Below are 14214 nucleotides of genomic sequence, written 5' to 3' on the forward strand. Positions count from 1 at the left end.
GTGCACTTGCAGGTCGATCCTATTGGACACTAGGCTATCATTTCTCAACCTATCTGCCAGGCTGGACGGACCTCACCACCTTCATTCGGCGTGTTACTGCTTAGGTAGGTGACAAGAAAAAACACGTCGGAATTGAATTCGCTCAAGTCGACGGCTCGACAGATGTGTAACCCACAGATGTGTAACCCAGAGATGGAAACAAACGGACACGTGGGCTCGACTGGTACAACGGCCGTAACGTGCCAGCACGTGGTGGTCCTTGGGTTATTAGGTCTAGAACACATGAGACTTGCGAGAACTCGTGTCTTGGCTATATATGAGCCAAGCCGGCGGCTCAAGCTGGCAGCCTGGCAGCGTGGGAGGCGAAAGCAGCCGCAAACAGGAGCCATTGTTAAACCCTCGCCAGTCTCGATACTAGTTGCCTGATCCCCCCCCCAAAATGCAGCTAGTCGCTATCCTTGGCATGCTGGCCTTTGCGGCCTCTGCCGAAGCCGCGCCGGCCAACCCCCTCAGCCGCAGGACCTTCCAGTCGGCCATCAAGAACGTCGTCATCCTGGTCATGGAGAACCGCTCGCTGGACAACCTCCTGGGCGGCCAGACGACGGCGGGGCTCGAAAACCCCGTCAACAGCGGGCCCTACTGCAACCCCTACAGCCTGACCAATGCGTCCATGGGCACCGTCTGCACAGTTGCCAACGACTACGACTCCATCCTCAACGACCCGGACCACGCCGTCTACGGCAACAACATGGAGTTCTACGGCACCTTTACCCCGAGCAACGCCGCCATCGCCGCCGGCACGCTGGTCCCCACCCAGCAGGGCTTCGTCCAGGAGCAGCTGCGCCTGTATAGCTCCGTCAGCAAGACGACGCTGGCCAAGCAGGTCATGGGCTACTACACCGAGGCCCAGGTTCCCGTCCTGACCACTCTCGTCAAGAACTTTGTCACGTTCAACCATTGGCACTCTGACGTGCCCGGGGTAAGCCCTTCCAGTCGAAAAGCAAGCCGACGGACCAGAAGCTTGACTCTCTCGCACAGCCAACCGACCCGAACCGGCTCGCGCTCGTGTCGGGCAGCACGTACGGGCACGGCAGCAACGACGCGACCTTCAAAGCGAAAGGCTTCAACCAGAAGTCGCTGTTCCAGTCCGTCACCGAGAGCGGGCGGGCGTGGCGTAACTACCACGACGCGGCGGGCGGCACGGGGCCCGAGGCGAGCTGGTTCAACTGGACGTACGCAGCCGGCCTCTCCAACCGCGTCGTCAACCTGCCGCAGTTCTACGTCGACGCGGCCGCCGGCAACCTGACAGCCCTGAGCTTCCTCAACCCGTCGTGCTGCGGCGTCGGCACGACCTCGATGCACCCGTCGGGCCTGATCTCGGCCGGCGAGGGCCTCATCAAGACGGTCTACGAGGCCCTGCGCGCCGGCCCGCAGTGGAACACGACACTGCTAATCATCACGTTCGACGAGACGGGCGGGTTCCACGACCACGTCCCGCCGCCGCTGGCGCCCGCGCCCGACGCCCTGACGTACACGGCGTCGACGCCGAGCGGGGGCAGCTACACGCTGCCGTTCAACCGGCTCGGCGGCCGCGTGCCCACGCTGCTGGTGTCGCCGTGGGTCGCCAAGGGGTTTGTCGAGCAGAAGGCTGCTAACGCCGCCGGCAGCACCGTCTCGTACTCGGCTACGTCGATCCTTAACACGCTTGGGTTGTTGTGGGGCTTTGCGCCGTACAACCCGCGCGTAGCGGCTGCGCCGCCGTTTGACCACCTTATTCAGACGACTTTGCGCACCGATGCGCCGCTCACGCTGCCGGCGGCCACGCCGTTTCGCGCGGCCAAGATGTTGCACTAATTAGCGGTGCGGTGCGATTGGTTTTATGAGAGGTGGCGGCCGACGTTCTGTCTGCATGTTTAGTTTCGACCTCCACTGTGGTTCCTTATTTTCTTTCCTTGTTTCCTTTTTATTTTCTTCTTTTCCTCCCGCCGAGTACACGGAGATGCGAAGGGCAAATTGCATGGTACCTGCTTGCTGTGCTGGTTCAGATATCGCGTCTCGTGAATAACTGCCCCGCTCTTCTTCTTGCGGGATGGTGAATACAGTGATTGTGAACCATTTGAACGATAAGTTTTGCGCATTTGACATCTTTCTGCGACGTGTTTGATGTGGGCAAATAAACCAACGAGTTGGTCTCTTTGGGACACCGTGTTGGGGATTCGGGGGGCATCTAGCCCACCAACAGCCCAATAAACGCCAACTTGAAGAAACACGGGATATTGACACTTTCTTCCCCCGAAACTGTCCAGGGGGTGCAAGCTGTTACAGCCCAGGGTATATATCTCGCTCCGATCCGCCGCCTCTTAGAACGTGCATCTCGCAGCTCGTCAGGGGTAGGGGGGCCGCAGCATCGCTGATGCTCTTTTTCGGGGTGAACGGCGGTTTCGGGGTGAACGGCGGCGACAAGTCTGAGACCAGTTCGGCCACTTGACCCGCCGATACCTAGATGGTAGCGGCTCCCCCATATAACTCAACTGGAGAATTCAGATTTGAAAATTGGCAGCCGCGGTCCACGTCACTTAGTGTTTAAGCCAGCAACCAACACTCCAAGGTGATCCCACCCGATATCATCACAGTTCTTGCAAACCCGCGGAATGGTCAAGCTCCTCGAGTTGGAGCCGTCAATTGTGCCTCAGATGCATGCCGCTGCCAGCTGTTAGTCCCTCTCTTCTCTGCTGCCGATGGGTGCAGCAGATGGGTGCAGCAGATGGGTGTAGTAGATGGGTGTAGCAAATTGGTCAAGGCAGGAGCAAGGCTGCATCTCGGCCCCTTCACCGTGGAAGGTGCCAATCGCTGCATCTCAACGCACCACTTGCTCTTGGGGGATTCAATGGAGACGTACCCGTGTGGTCCAAATTTCGAGACGCTTTGACAAGCCGGTGATGACCATCAAGATAAACCTAGCTCACCGCTTAGGTCCTCGTGACCGGCGTTGCGTGATAACAGCCTGAGGCGTGCCCGACCTCCGGGGTGAACGGAGTAGGAGAGGGATTGGGAACAGCCCTCACTTTTTGTGCTTGCAAGATTCAGTTTAACTTCTGCACAGCGCCGCCCAGGAGCAGAGTTGCGCGCAGCCCCGAGGTACCGAGTGCCTCCTCGGCTGGTACCTTTTGGGTGTCGCGACTTTGAGGCTTTTTTACTGCAGCGCCTATCATATTGGCAGAGTTTTTGGGCTTGGCCGAGAGGAGATGACAGAGGCTTAGGGTTCGAACCTTGCATGATAGAAAACGTGGCCACCTGCTAACCTGCCACCTGCTAACCTTTTTTTCCATCCCATGATCATTTTTCGCTTTTCCCTGGCCAATCTTTTGCCAAAGGTTTGCTTCTTCTGTTCAAAATGTTACAATCCGGATCAATTATGGATGGCTGGCGCAGCAGAATGCTTCGAAGACGCTGCGTGCTTGGCCATGGAGGTCATCTTGGTAGACGGGAGGCTCCTTCTACAGGACCGAGTTTTTTTACAGCCTTAGGGAGGGGTAGGAGCTATGAGCCCAGTTGGGACTGAGCGCCCTCCCGTCTCCTTGCCCCACAATTCTAGTCCACTCGTCCACTCGTGAAGAAGACAGATTTGGTGCGTTAAGATGACAATTTCTGTCCAACTTTTCCCAATTATTATTACTTTCTGCAGTGCACGTTAACCGCAATGTTACTTTCGGTGTTGATTCTGCTGCAGGATAATCTCCAACCGACATCGTATGAGGGTTCTCTCAATTCTGGAGGAAAAGAGGCTTCCTTCTTTAACGTTTCCGAGCTCCACCGTCTCGCTCCTTCTTGTCCAAGCAAGCAAAATTGGGTAGAACCTAGGCTTTGGTCCCAAATCTAGCACCGTCCAGTTCCCTGTCAAACTGAAATGTAGGAGGGTTTGTCATTCACAGTAACTTTTATTCACAGAAAGCATCACACGTGTCTGCTTGACTCTGCAGCCGTGACACTGAACCCAGAATATTGACTAGCACGATAGTGTGTAAACGACAATATCGAGACATTCACCAGTCGAGACTTGTCTTTTTCGTCCCTTCCCGTTTGGTAACGCATCCACGTTTCCTGCGGGGCCTTGGCATATCTGCTTTGTCAGGGGGGCACGCACGTCAACATGGCCGAACTTAAGTCAAAGCCAGCAGTGATGAGGCCGCCTCAAAAGCTTTCTTCAAAGCTCAAATCGCATTAATTACTACCTTAATGTGCTTGCGCAGATTGCTCAATATGTCAAAGCTTGCTTGATGTGAACTGTATGGACTTAAGCGATAGAACAGCGACCTTGGTCTTTTAGCCCCTTTTGGGATGTCGGAAGTCTACCTCAACATTTCAGGCCTCAAGTTCTCTTGCACCCCCGAATTAGCCTCAAAACTATGTCCAGCACGGTAATTGAGCACCAAGAGTTACCAAGAAGGAACGCTAAGTGGGTTTAATACAAACTAACCCCCATCCAGTGCGAGATGGGATAAATCGCGCCTAGCGCCGCGATGCCGTCGATCGCGATGAAGTGAAAAGGGAGTCCCGCTTTCACACCAACCACAGCTCTACTATACCCTACCTTTAAAAACCATACTGCTTCTAACCAACACCAACACTCAGTTGACGCGCACATGCGCATCGACAGACGTCATAGCCAGCGTCTCCGCGTTCGCCTCGGGTAGCGTCAGCGTGCACTCGCCCCCGCCGCGGACCTTGTACCGGAACACGCCGGCGGGGTCGGCGCCTTCATGAGCGCCACGACCATGCAGCCCCTTAGGCTCCGCCAGCATGATGGTGAAGCTGCCGCCGCCCTTCGCAGTCAGCTCCTACTTGCCGTCGCTGGACTTTGGGAGGACGTTGGGGATGGGCTTTAGGTCGAGGCTCGACGGCGGCGATGCTTTGGGCTGCACGGATGCGCATCAACCACAATTGGCTCGACCTCGAGGCCTTTTTCACCAAGTCGTTCAACCTGGTTAACTGCTTAGATTTTTCGGCCATCCTATACGTCACACTCGGCTCGCTTGGCTTGAAGCAGTCGGAGGAGAGTGTAAGCCGTGTTTCGTGCAACTGAGCAATGCCACAGAAGACGCGCGCTGACCGTGCCGCAATACTGATATTAGGTTATCCGAGGCTTGAAAATGACAATAGACACGCTATAGGGCTACGTTCCGCGCGGCCCGCTGTTTGGATCGGAGAACACCATGGCACACTGATGCAACCACCCATAGTGGTAGTACGATGGCGGACAGCTAAAAGTCCACCCGATGGCGCCGGAGCGGAGCGGTTTCTTGGACCACGAATATGTCATATATGTCGACCCCCAGGGATGGGAGCGCCCCATTGATGTGTCTCACGCTGGCCTTGACACCGAAGGCAGAGCCTTCCTCACCCGCGGCCGGCTGACCATCACCGAGCACCGAACCCGGTTCAGAAGGGGGGTTCAGAAACCCCGGCTCGCTGGTGCCTCAAGGTATGCATGCCCCTGAACTTCTTCTCCTCCAGTCATCGTTAGCTACTGCAGCTAACATGTCCCTCACGTCTTTACCACATACAAATGTGACCCCACCTAGGGTCCCCCAGAACTAGCTATAACATCGGGGCGCCCAAGGTTCCCGGAGCTGACTCGGCAGTAACAACATATTTACCTAGAAATTTTAACTCTTTTCTTGTGCTGTGGTGTACATGTACAGCTAAATAGGTAACTAGTGAATGAAAGAAGACATATTCACCTCCCTAGGTAGTCTCAGATTAAAAATAAGTAGGTCGCATCCGAAAATAGTTGGGCTAAAATCTGGCTCGCTTCACCTTCGGCTCAGCTTCGGCTCACCACGGCTCACCCAATGCTCATCATGCAATGAAAGTTGGCAAGTTTACGCGACGTGGGTCCGATTTTGGGCCCTGCCTCCGAAAAAAGGTGCCTGGATAGGGGGGTCCCAGAAATCGGACCCATCCCCCTACTCCAACAAAACAAACCCGCCCTCAAGATGGAGGCCAAGAATTAGGCTCGGTGGCTAACGTTTTCACTCTCCGTTTTAAGATGAGGCCCTCACGGTGCACCGTAGCCACATTTTTGTGGAGATGGAACACACAGATCTACGGCTTCGCTCCAGGGCACGTAGCCGTAACAGCTTCCCTTATTACAGTGTCAAAATCTGTGATAGTTACCCCTAGGGGTAGAGCCTCGGCTCTCATCCATACAGCATTAACTTGCTCCGTCAGCCGATTATCGCCGTTCACTATCAATTAGGCCAAATCCACAACTAAAGGCCTGGCCAACGTGGCTGACAGCGACGATCTGGAAGAAGGCGAGGTTCTTATTGTTGGTTTTATACGTGTTATCATACAGTTGGCCACATCATACAGTTGGCCACAGTGGAACTGTCGTCGCCATTGGCCAGTGACCAAGCTGTAGCCCAGAACAGCCCCTTTGGCTTCTCTCCGGATCATGCCCATGGTGGTCCTCATAGCCAGATCGAACCTCAAAGGTCCAGCGGCGAACCCCATCAACATGCAAAGCCTTGGCGGTGCCCTGCTAAGTATAGCTAACCTTCGAGGTGCTTGTTTGACGAGAGCGGGGCTTAGTTTGCGGACCTTGCCCCTGGCGCAAACCAGGTTAATTCCAGACGGGCTAAAGCCTTTGATGTAGTTGTTGGACCGATTTTTGGTTACAGAGAAGCGCGCTGAGGCGCAGAACTTGAGTCGGCAGCTTATTTCATCCAATGATGGCGGCTTGATGGTCGCAAGAAGCCTGTAGGTTCGACATGGTGATAACAGGAGTTGAGCATGCCGTTCCGGAATCTTCAACATTAGATGACATAGATCTGAAAAATAAGCTACCTGGCAAGTTAGGAAGGGGTCGCTGAACGGTGCCTCGGGCGGCCCTCCGGGGGCGCCTGCGCCGTCGTCTGACGTGCCAGTTCCCGTTTTCCCTCTTCGCTTGGGTACGGGTGGTGCAGGTGGCCAAGCACCAAGCCCCGAGCTTGCTTGTATATGCTGCCAGTGTGAGGCTTCAAGAGATAAAAAGGAGGAGAAAGATGGGGGTGGCGAGCCTTAGGGGAGGTTGTTGGACTGTTGGTTGGTGAGGCTTCAAGAGATAAAAGGGAAGAGAAAGATCGGGGTGGCGAGCGTTGGGGGGGGACTGGGGTGTTTGGCCGAGTATATTGTCGGTGTGAGGTTTTAAGAGATAAAAAGGAAGAGAAAGATTGAGAAGGAGAAGACGGCTTCCTTGGGCAAGTTTCGGCGTCGTTTCGGCGTCGTTTCCGCTGCTTATTGGGGCCGCTTCCATTCAAACCCACTGGTCCCGTCTCGCCGCCGCCGCGCTCCAGATATTACGGGACGTATGATGCAGGAGAAAATGGCGTCGGGTCGAATGACTGTGTAGGCCGAAGTGAAAGTGACTAGTGGCGGGGATGATCCAAAGAGGGGGTCCCCCCGGCTGCTCGCTGCGCTCGGTATTCCACGGCTTGAGGAATCCGAGGATTATCTGATCGACCAGTCCCTCGAGTCCATTTCGACACGGACGAAAACTGGCCAATCCCTGTGCGAGAGACTTTCGGCACCTTCACGGTAAAGTAGAAGAGACAGCCTCTCTACGCCACCTCCAGCTCGCAAGCTCGCCTACGGTAGCTCCGTTCAGCTGAATGATGCCGCTGCCATTTTAGTCTTAAAGATTAAAGTTCCAACTAGCGCATCACACATGTCACACTGCTCACCTTAGCCTCCTCCCCTTTCACACTAGCTCAGTCTTCATCTTTACCCCCAAACAAGAACTTCTTTTCCCCAAAAACTTTTGCACAACTTCGCCATGGGCAATAGCCACCACTACTGGATCATCGCCAAGGTCAACGGACGCTACCGCACCCTCGCCTTCGCGGAATCGGGCAACTGCAGCGACACAGACGCAATCTATGGCTGCTACCGCCTCCTCCAGATCTTCGGCTCCTCCAGAAACCGAACCCTCCTCTCCCACGACCTTGACCATGCCGCCCCCCAAGATTCAACATGGTGGAACACCCACGACAAACAAAATAGCCCCTCCTCGCATTCGTCAGCACATGCCTCTACCTCGGCGCGACCTTCGACTCCTGCCTCGACCCTTACCCCTACATGTATCCCGCCATCCTACGTCACTTCCAGGTCACGCCGATGCAACTGCTCGTAATGAATAAAAACGGCTGCACCATTGTCGACATTACCGATCTACGACACCTGCGATACTGCTTCATGTTCTACCCCTCCATCATCCACGATCCCATCATGAAAAAGATCACTAAAGAGAGCGAGGAATACGACTCCGACCCATACCGCTATTGTACCAAAGAGGAGAAAAAAGAAGTCGCGGAACGGGAGGAAAAGGATAGGCAGTTTGAGGCGACAAAAGATACGTTCCGCTGTCGCCTGTTTGATGCGGAGAAATACCTCACCTGGCCGGGGTTCCAGTGGGCAAAGATTGGGGAGTATGAAAACCTGAGCGAGTGGGATATGATCGACGAGGGGACGCTGCGTGATCTATGGCCGGAGATCCCGTGGCCGGAGGATGCCCTGAGGCAGAGCCAGGGGCAAAAATTCAACCGAAAGGGTTGACGCTGGATGAGGATGAGAAATCTCTTTCTAGCGAGGAATGGCTACGCAGGGTACGGAGTGACAACGCCCTCGACTTCTCAGCGTTCCCCCAGCTCCCCGAGGCGGCGGTATCACAGCTTCTAGAGGTTGCCGACCACGGCGACGACATCACCCGGGTTGGCCTCTCGGGGCACCAAAACGTCAACCTCGAAGTCCTCTCGAAGCTTCTGGACAAACTCCCCAAGCTGACGTTCCTCTCTCTAATGCATAGCTCCCTCTCCCTCCCATCTCTCTTCCAGCTCCTCCACGAAAAAGGCGCGCGCACCCTCAAGCTGTACCACAACGACCTCTTCTCCGCCGCTTTTACCAGCTCCCCATACCCAGATAAAGCCCAAGGCCCCCTTGTCTCTCTCCCCAATTACCACGCTCTAAACTGGAGCCTTGACCATATCGTCTTCCTGTCCAACATCATGGAGAATGATATCTCGAAAAACAACCGGAAACCGGAACGGGAACGAGAATCCGAAACTCTCCCTGTTACTGTCCCCCGCCTCACCTCCGGCGGCCTCCAGTGGAGTTCACTTCTCCCCCCCGATTGCATCTCCTACCGCCAAGACTACGATCGGTCATTCTTCTTCGCTGATATCCCGCTGGACGACGCGTTTCTCGACCCGGGGAGACTTTCTTCATGGCTGCCACGTCTCCTCTAGTTCTTTGCAACTAATGGCGCGACAAACGACCGCCGCAGCATGCGTCCGGGGCATACGATGCTAGGCACCGCATGCGCGCTGGCGATGGATGTTGACGATGAGTGGTCTGTCGGGCCCGTACCTGGGACTGCGCCGATGCTGCAGATGATGTTCAGAGGCTTAAGGGACTTATCAACCAGGATGGACCCAGTTGGATCTGCGGGGTAGACGCTTCTTGTTGTCAATGAAGATGGTTGAGGCTCGAGGTGGTATACCCGGGACTGCACCGCAGTGCGGTATATCTTTGTCAAGCGAGATTCTGAGCGTGGGGAGGTTCTTACGTGTGGGCCTGGGGAGTTCTATGCCCGGACGACGGGGAATCTAGCAGCGGAGGAAGGGGCTTATGTGCCGGAGGGGGCAAGATACCTCGTCAAAGCATCTGAGAGGGATGAGGTGGATGAGGTTTTTGGGCCGTTTAGGGAGAGGAGGCAGCGGTTTATTGAGGAGATGGAAGTGGTGAGAAAGGTACATAAGAAGTAGAATATGAATGGTATCAGAAAGAAGGTCGGGTGTAGTCATGTGAGAACAACGCTCAGGGGAGCTGAACTGGATAGCTGGACTGAATTCTTCAGGTACGACGAATAGTGATCTGGTCGTTGTTGACAACCCGGCAGAGCTTGAAGGCTGGTCATCCAGAGACGGACTGGTCAACTTTCGTAGCCAAACACAAGACCAGATGTCGAATCCAATCGTGATCGACTAACCATGCCGGCCCCGACAGTTGAAGATTTTACTTCTGACAGCGATGACCATGGGCCGTCAACCCTTTACTCCTACGCCCCATCCCGTGGCATCTCCAAGAATCTGTCTAACCGGGGCTCAGTATCAGCTGCTTCAGGTGATGAAGGTGACTCCGACATCGCCCGGCCACCCGAGCTAGAAACCACCACGAGTCGGGCGCCACCTGCTGCCTATCATGTCTTCGAGTTCAGATATGTTGGAGACGGCACGTTTGGCGGGCAACATTCTGCAGAGCTGTCAGTTGTGTCCGACACCAAGGTCAAACACCAGCCTCTTCCAGGGTCAAGATATGGCAGACACAACCAATTTTCGACAGGAAAACGCCTTGTATGCCTTCACCATCGTCACCATCATCTTCCTCCCACTTAGCGCGGTCTCGAGCATTTTTGGCGTGAACATTAGCGACTTTCGAGACATGGAGCAGGGCCAGTGCTATACTGGGCTACGGCCATCCCCGTCACCGTCACCGTTGTTCTCCTTGGCCTCTGGGCCGGCGAGCTGGGAAACGCTTTCCGATGGATATCTTGGGGCATCGCGCGGTGGCTGTTGCCCCGCTACCTAGCGGGCGACTGCGAAGGTGGGCGACGCATGGCGGATGAGTGGTTGGGAACGGACTCATTCCTGGGTCGCCTATCGTTAGGCGCACTGATTTTCAAACAAAGGGAGGAAAGGATGCCCAGTAGCAGGAGGAACTACTATTGAAATTTGAGGAGGATAGGGGAGATTCATTTCAGATTTCATGACAGATGAAAAGTTTAATTTTCTTTTTGGGATAACGAGTTGGACGCTCTCATAGTCAAAGGCGGACACCGTCAGCGCAGGATCATGTGGTGGCGGCGGCCGAAGTGCAGCTTCAGCTCGGACTGTGTTACGCGGTTGGATTTGGGACCGATCCCAACGTGAATCAGGCGGTGGTGTTTGTGACAAAGGCAGCCCGAATGGACCTCGCAAAAGCGCATGTCATACTACCAGCCATGGCACCGGGGCTTGGAGCACGACATGAAATCAACCGAGAGACCATGTCCGACTGGCTGGCCGAAGGCGTCTGGATGGGATCCCAAGCTGCTTCAAGGGCCCCGTTCGACATGGATCCAGACCGGTGGCAGCAGTCAATCAGGAACCTGAGTTTCAATGAGAACTCGGATCTCTTTCTTGCCGTTCGGCGGGGCGATCGGGACTCCGTTGGCTTCCTTGACCGCAGCGCTCAAGGCGGCCTTCGAAGCCGGCACGGAGAGACGGCATTGCACTACACTACTCTCCTCCCGGCCCAAGAGTCTCTTAGCATGGCAGAATTGTTCCTCGGCAGGGGTCACGGTGTAGCAAGTTTTTACTTGGGGTTGTTGGGGACGAGAGAGAGACCATGGAGATGCTCAATTCCTTTGACGAGACGGGCGTTTCCACCTTTTACCACACCTGAGTTCCCCTTTTTTTAATCACCTGCTCAAAAGCAACCCCTGGGATGCGCCCGTCCATAAGCGGCAGATGGAAGCGATGAATGATCGCATGACGCGCGGTTTCACTAAGGATATGACGGAGAACGGGTCGTTTACCGTGATACACCTCATGGCCTCGTATGCGGAGCCCGAGCTGCTGCGTTTGGTCTTGTCGGACGCCGGCTCAGCCCGCTGCTCCACGTCAGCAACAACACTAATAGCGTAAGCCTCTCGCCGCTGAAAGACGCCATTGTCCGGCACTGAAAGGTGGCCTTCAAGTTGCTGCTCGACCACGGCGCCGAGATCCACGGCGTGTTCCTCAACGGCAACGAGGAGATGGACGCGGTGCGGTGACAGACGGAGAACCGCATCCTTGGCTACCGCCCGCTCTTTTTTTCAAGTTTTGCGCCCAGTCAATCGGGCCCCCCCACAGCTTCGCCCTGCCCAGCCTGGCCATGGCGTGGTGTCTTTTGGTCCCGTGCCTGGCCCTGTACAGTAAACTGGACGAAGACGATCTAGCTTTCCATTGACACAGCCTGACACGCGGGGTAGACTGCTCCTGGCTAGCGTCTTGGTAAGTCCCCTGTTATGTTCGATCCACATGGACTGGTCGCCCGCCTTCCCCTGGAGGCCCTTATTCCAGTTCCTGCTGTGCGCTGCGCGCCTTGGTTCGGCCGTCGTCGTCATGGATGTATTCAAGCGACGCCAAGCGACGCATGATCAGCATACCAGACCAAGCATTTGAGGATGCAGACCGTGACGGCTCATTGAGTCGTCTCAGCAGGAGAGCGCTCTTGATAGGTATCGCCGTAGGAGTGTGGAGTGTTGCGACGGCAATGTGTGTCTACTCCTGTCCCCGCTCAACGCTTTTCATGCTAACGCTTGACAGTATTGTTTCCTTAGTTCCAGGCCTGAGCCTGCTAGGAAATTCCTTCGCGAGACCTACTCTCCAAGAACCAGTCGACCCTGACGCCCCACTACGACCCGACGGTCAACGGTTTTGGTTCATGGTCTACTGAGGTGCGATCGATTGTTTATAAAATAATGTACAGTAGTCTTTGATCACAGACTAGAACCTCAAGCTGGAAGCACATGGCGTGTACCTGAAGAAGAGAAAGGACAGATCGGTACGCTAAGGCACCCGCTGCTCGTTCAAATCAATCCTCACCGAAACTCGCTCATCGGGCGCAAGCCCAGCCCACTCTTCTCGTACGCCATGTCAAGCATGCGCATCTGGTTGATCGAGTCCTCGCCCGAGATCCAGAACTGCGTGGGCCGGCCCTTGACGCGATTGACAAACTCCTCGAGCTGCCAGCGGTACGACATCCACCAGGGCTCACCGGGGGCGGCATCGGCAAACTCGGGCCCCGCCTCGGCGTACGTGTAGGCCTTGTGGGACGAAGCCTCGGTCCAGGTGCGCAGCGTGCGGCCGTCAGCCTTGGCGCGGAGCACGAAGGTGTCCTTGACGTCGATGCGGTGCCACGCGATGGCTTGCACGAAGCCGTGCAAGGTGACGACGCGGGTGCGCACCGTCTCGTGCAGCGGGTCCGCCTTGCCGTCGCCGTCGTTGGGGACAACAACCTCGCGGTGCGTGACGCGCGCCTCGGACGGCTTCCACCAGACGGATCCGCGCATGGTGGACATGGCGTCGGCGGTGCCGCCGTTGGGGAAGCGGAACTGGGCGCGGAAGCTGGTATCGCACTTGTCGTGCACGCCGTCGCCGAATCCGCGCGTCTCGCAGGACACGCACTCGGCGGGCTCGGCGGCGAAGATCATGCGCAGCAGCGCAAAGTTGTACGTGCCCAGCATCATCATGCTGCCGCCGCCCAGCGCGTAGTTGAACTCGATATTATCGCGCGCCGTCAGCCACCACGGTACCATCGAGTCCGTGTGCACGTGCGCGACGTCGGCCGGGCTGACGAGCGAGAGGAACTTTTGCACCGCCGGGTGGAAGCGGTTGTGGAACGCTTCGAGGATGATGGGCGGGCTAGGCTGAGAGCTAGCCAGCTGTGAGAGACCGAAAAGGATCTCAGCCTCAGCCGCCGTGTCGACCGATGGCTTCTCCAGCAGCACGTGCTTCCCTGCGCGGACGGATCGAACGGCCCACTCGTAGTGCAGGCTGTTTGGGAGTGGGATGAAGACGGCGTCGATGTCGGGGTCGTCGAGAATTTCTGGAGTATGGATACCTGGTTAGATTCTGACAAAAGGGGAGTCAGGAGTTGAGTTTGGGTTACCTTGGTATGTGTCCCTGACAACGGGGATTCCGTGCTTCTTGGCAAACTCCTCGGCCCGGCCACGGTCTCGGGCGGAGATGGCATGAACGACGACTTCGGGGTGTGATTTGGCTGGGACTACTATTGCCATGGGCCTGTTGGGCGTTGGTGAGTGACTGGAGGTGGGGCAGAGAGAAGTTGGGAAAAGGGGCACTCACGCAATTTTGGCAGCTCCCAAAATTCCGAATCTGATGGCACCGTCTTTGCTTTTTTCGACAGTTGGCGGCGCGATAGCCGTGTAAATGCGGCTGAGCATCCCAAACATTTTGGCCTTTGTCGATTTTGCTTACGGCTTAGCGATGACAATAAACTAAATTCTTTAGCAGGGCAGACCTCCCCTTTCCTACCAACGGTTTCCGCATTATAAAGGGCTATCGGAGAGTTACAGGATTGAAGTTGTATTGGTAAGACAACAGGGACGGCTACGGACAGAGTCGTCCCCAT

General features: G+C 55.8%; 5 protein-coding genes across 5 annotated transcripts; 3 read left to right on the forward strand and 2 right to left on the reverse strand.

Annotated features, from left to right (window-relative positions):
• Window positions 1-439: 439 nt before the first annotated feature.
• B0T26DRAFT_751665 (phosphoesterase) lies at window positions 440-1854 on the forward strand (the record flags this gene model as incomplete). Its single annotated transcript, XM_060445413.1, has 2 exons — window positions 440-979; window positions 1039-1854. The coding sequence occupies 2 exons, from the start codon at window positions 440-442 to the stop codon at window positions 1852-1854; spliced, it is 1356 nt and encodes a 451-aa protein (XP_060296423.1).
• A 5962-nt stretch (window positions 1855-7816) lies between these two features.
• Window positions 7817-9284, forward strand: B0T26DRAFT_751667 (uncharacterized protein; the record flags this gene model as incomplete). The annotated part of the gene is made up of 3 exons (XM_060445414.1): window positions 7817-8016; window positions 8064-8537; window positions 8627-9284. The coding sequence occupies 3 exons, from the start codon at window positions 7817-7819 to the stop codon at window positions 9282-9284; spliced, it is 1332 nt and encodes a 443-aa protein (XP_060296424.1).
• A 744-nt stretch (window positions 9285-10028) lies between these two features.
• B0T26DRAFT_675908 (uncharacterized protein) lies at window positions 10029-10626 on the forward strand (the record flags this gene model as incomplete). Its single annotated transcript, XM_060439898.1, has 2 exons — window positions 10029-10322; window positions 10381-10626. 2 exons carry the CDS (start codon window positions 10029-10031, stop codon window positions 10624-10626), a joined length of 540 nt encoding a protein of 179 aa, XP_060296425.1.
• An 871-nt stretch (window positions 10627-11497) lies between these two features.
• B0T26DRAFT_675909 (uncharacterized protein) lies at window positions 11498-12184 on the reverse strand (the record flags this gene model as incomplete). Its single annotated transcript, XM_060439899.1, has 2 exons — window positions 11498-11886; window positions 12052-12184. The coding sequence occupies 2 exons, from the start codon at window positions 12182-12184 to the stop codon at window positions 11498-11500; spliced, it is 522 nt and encodes a 173-aa protein (XP_060296426.1).
• A 333-nt stretch (window positions 12185-12517) lies between these two features.
• On the reverse strand, window positions 12518-14035 carry B0T26DRAFT_872055 (oxidoreductase domain-containing protein; the record flags this gene model as incomplete). Its single annotated transcript, XM_060447947.1, has 3 exons — window positions 12518-13668; window positions 13732-13865; window positions 13929-14035. The coding sequence occupies 3 exons, from the start codon at window positions 14033-14035 to the stop codon at window positions 12662-12664; spliced, it is 1248 nt and encodes a 415-aa protein (XP_060296427.1). The 3' UTR covers window positions 12518-12661.
• Window positions 14036-14214: the final 179 nt, after the last annotated feature.

Source organism: Lasiosphaeria miniovina, assembly GCF_030549165.1.
Source record: "Lasiosphaeria miniovina strain SMH2392-1A chromosome Unknown B0T26scaffold_4, whole genome shotgun sequence".
Taxonomy (NCBI): Eukaryota; Fungi; Ascomycota; class Sordariomycetes; order Sordariales; family Lasiosphaeriaceae; genus Lasiosphaeria; species Lasiosphaeria miniovina.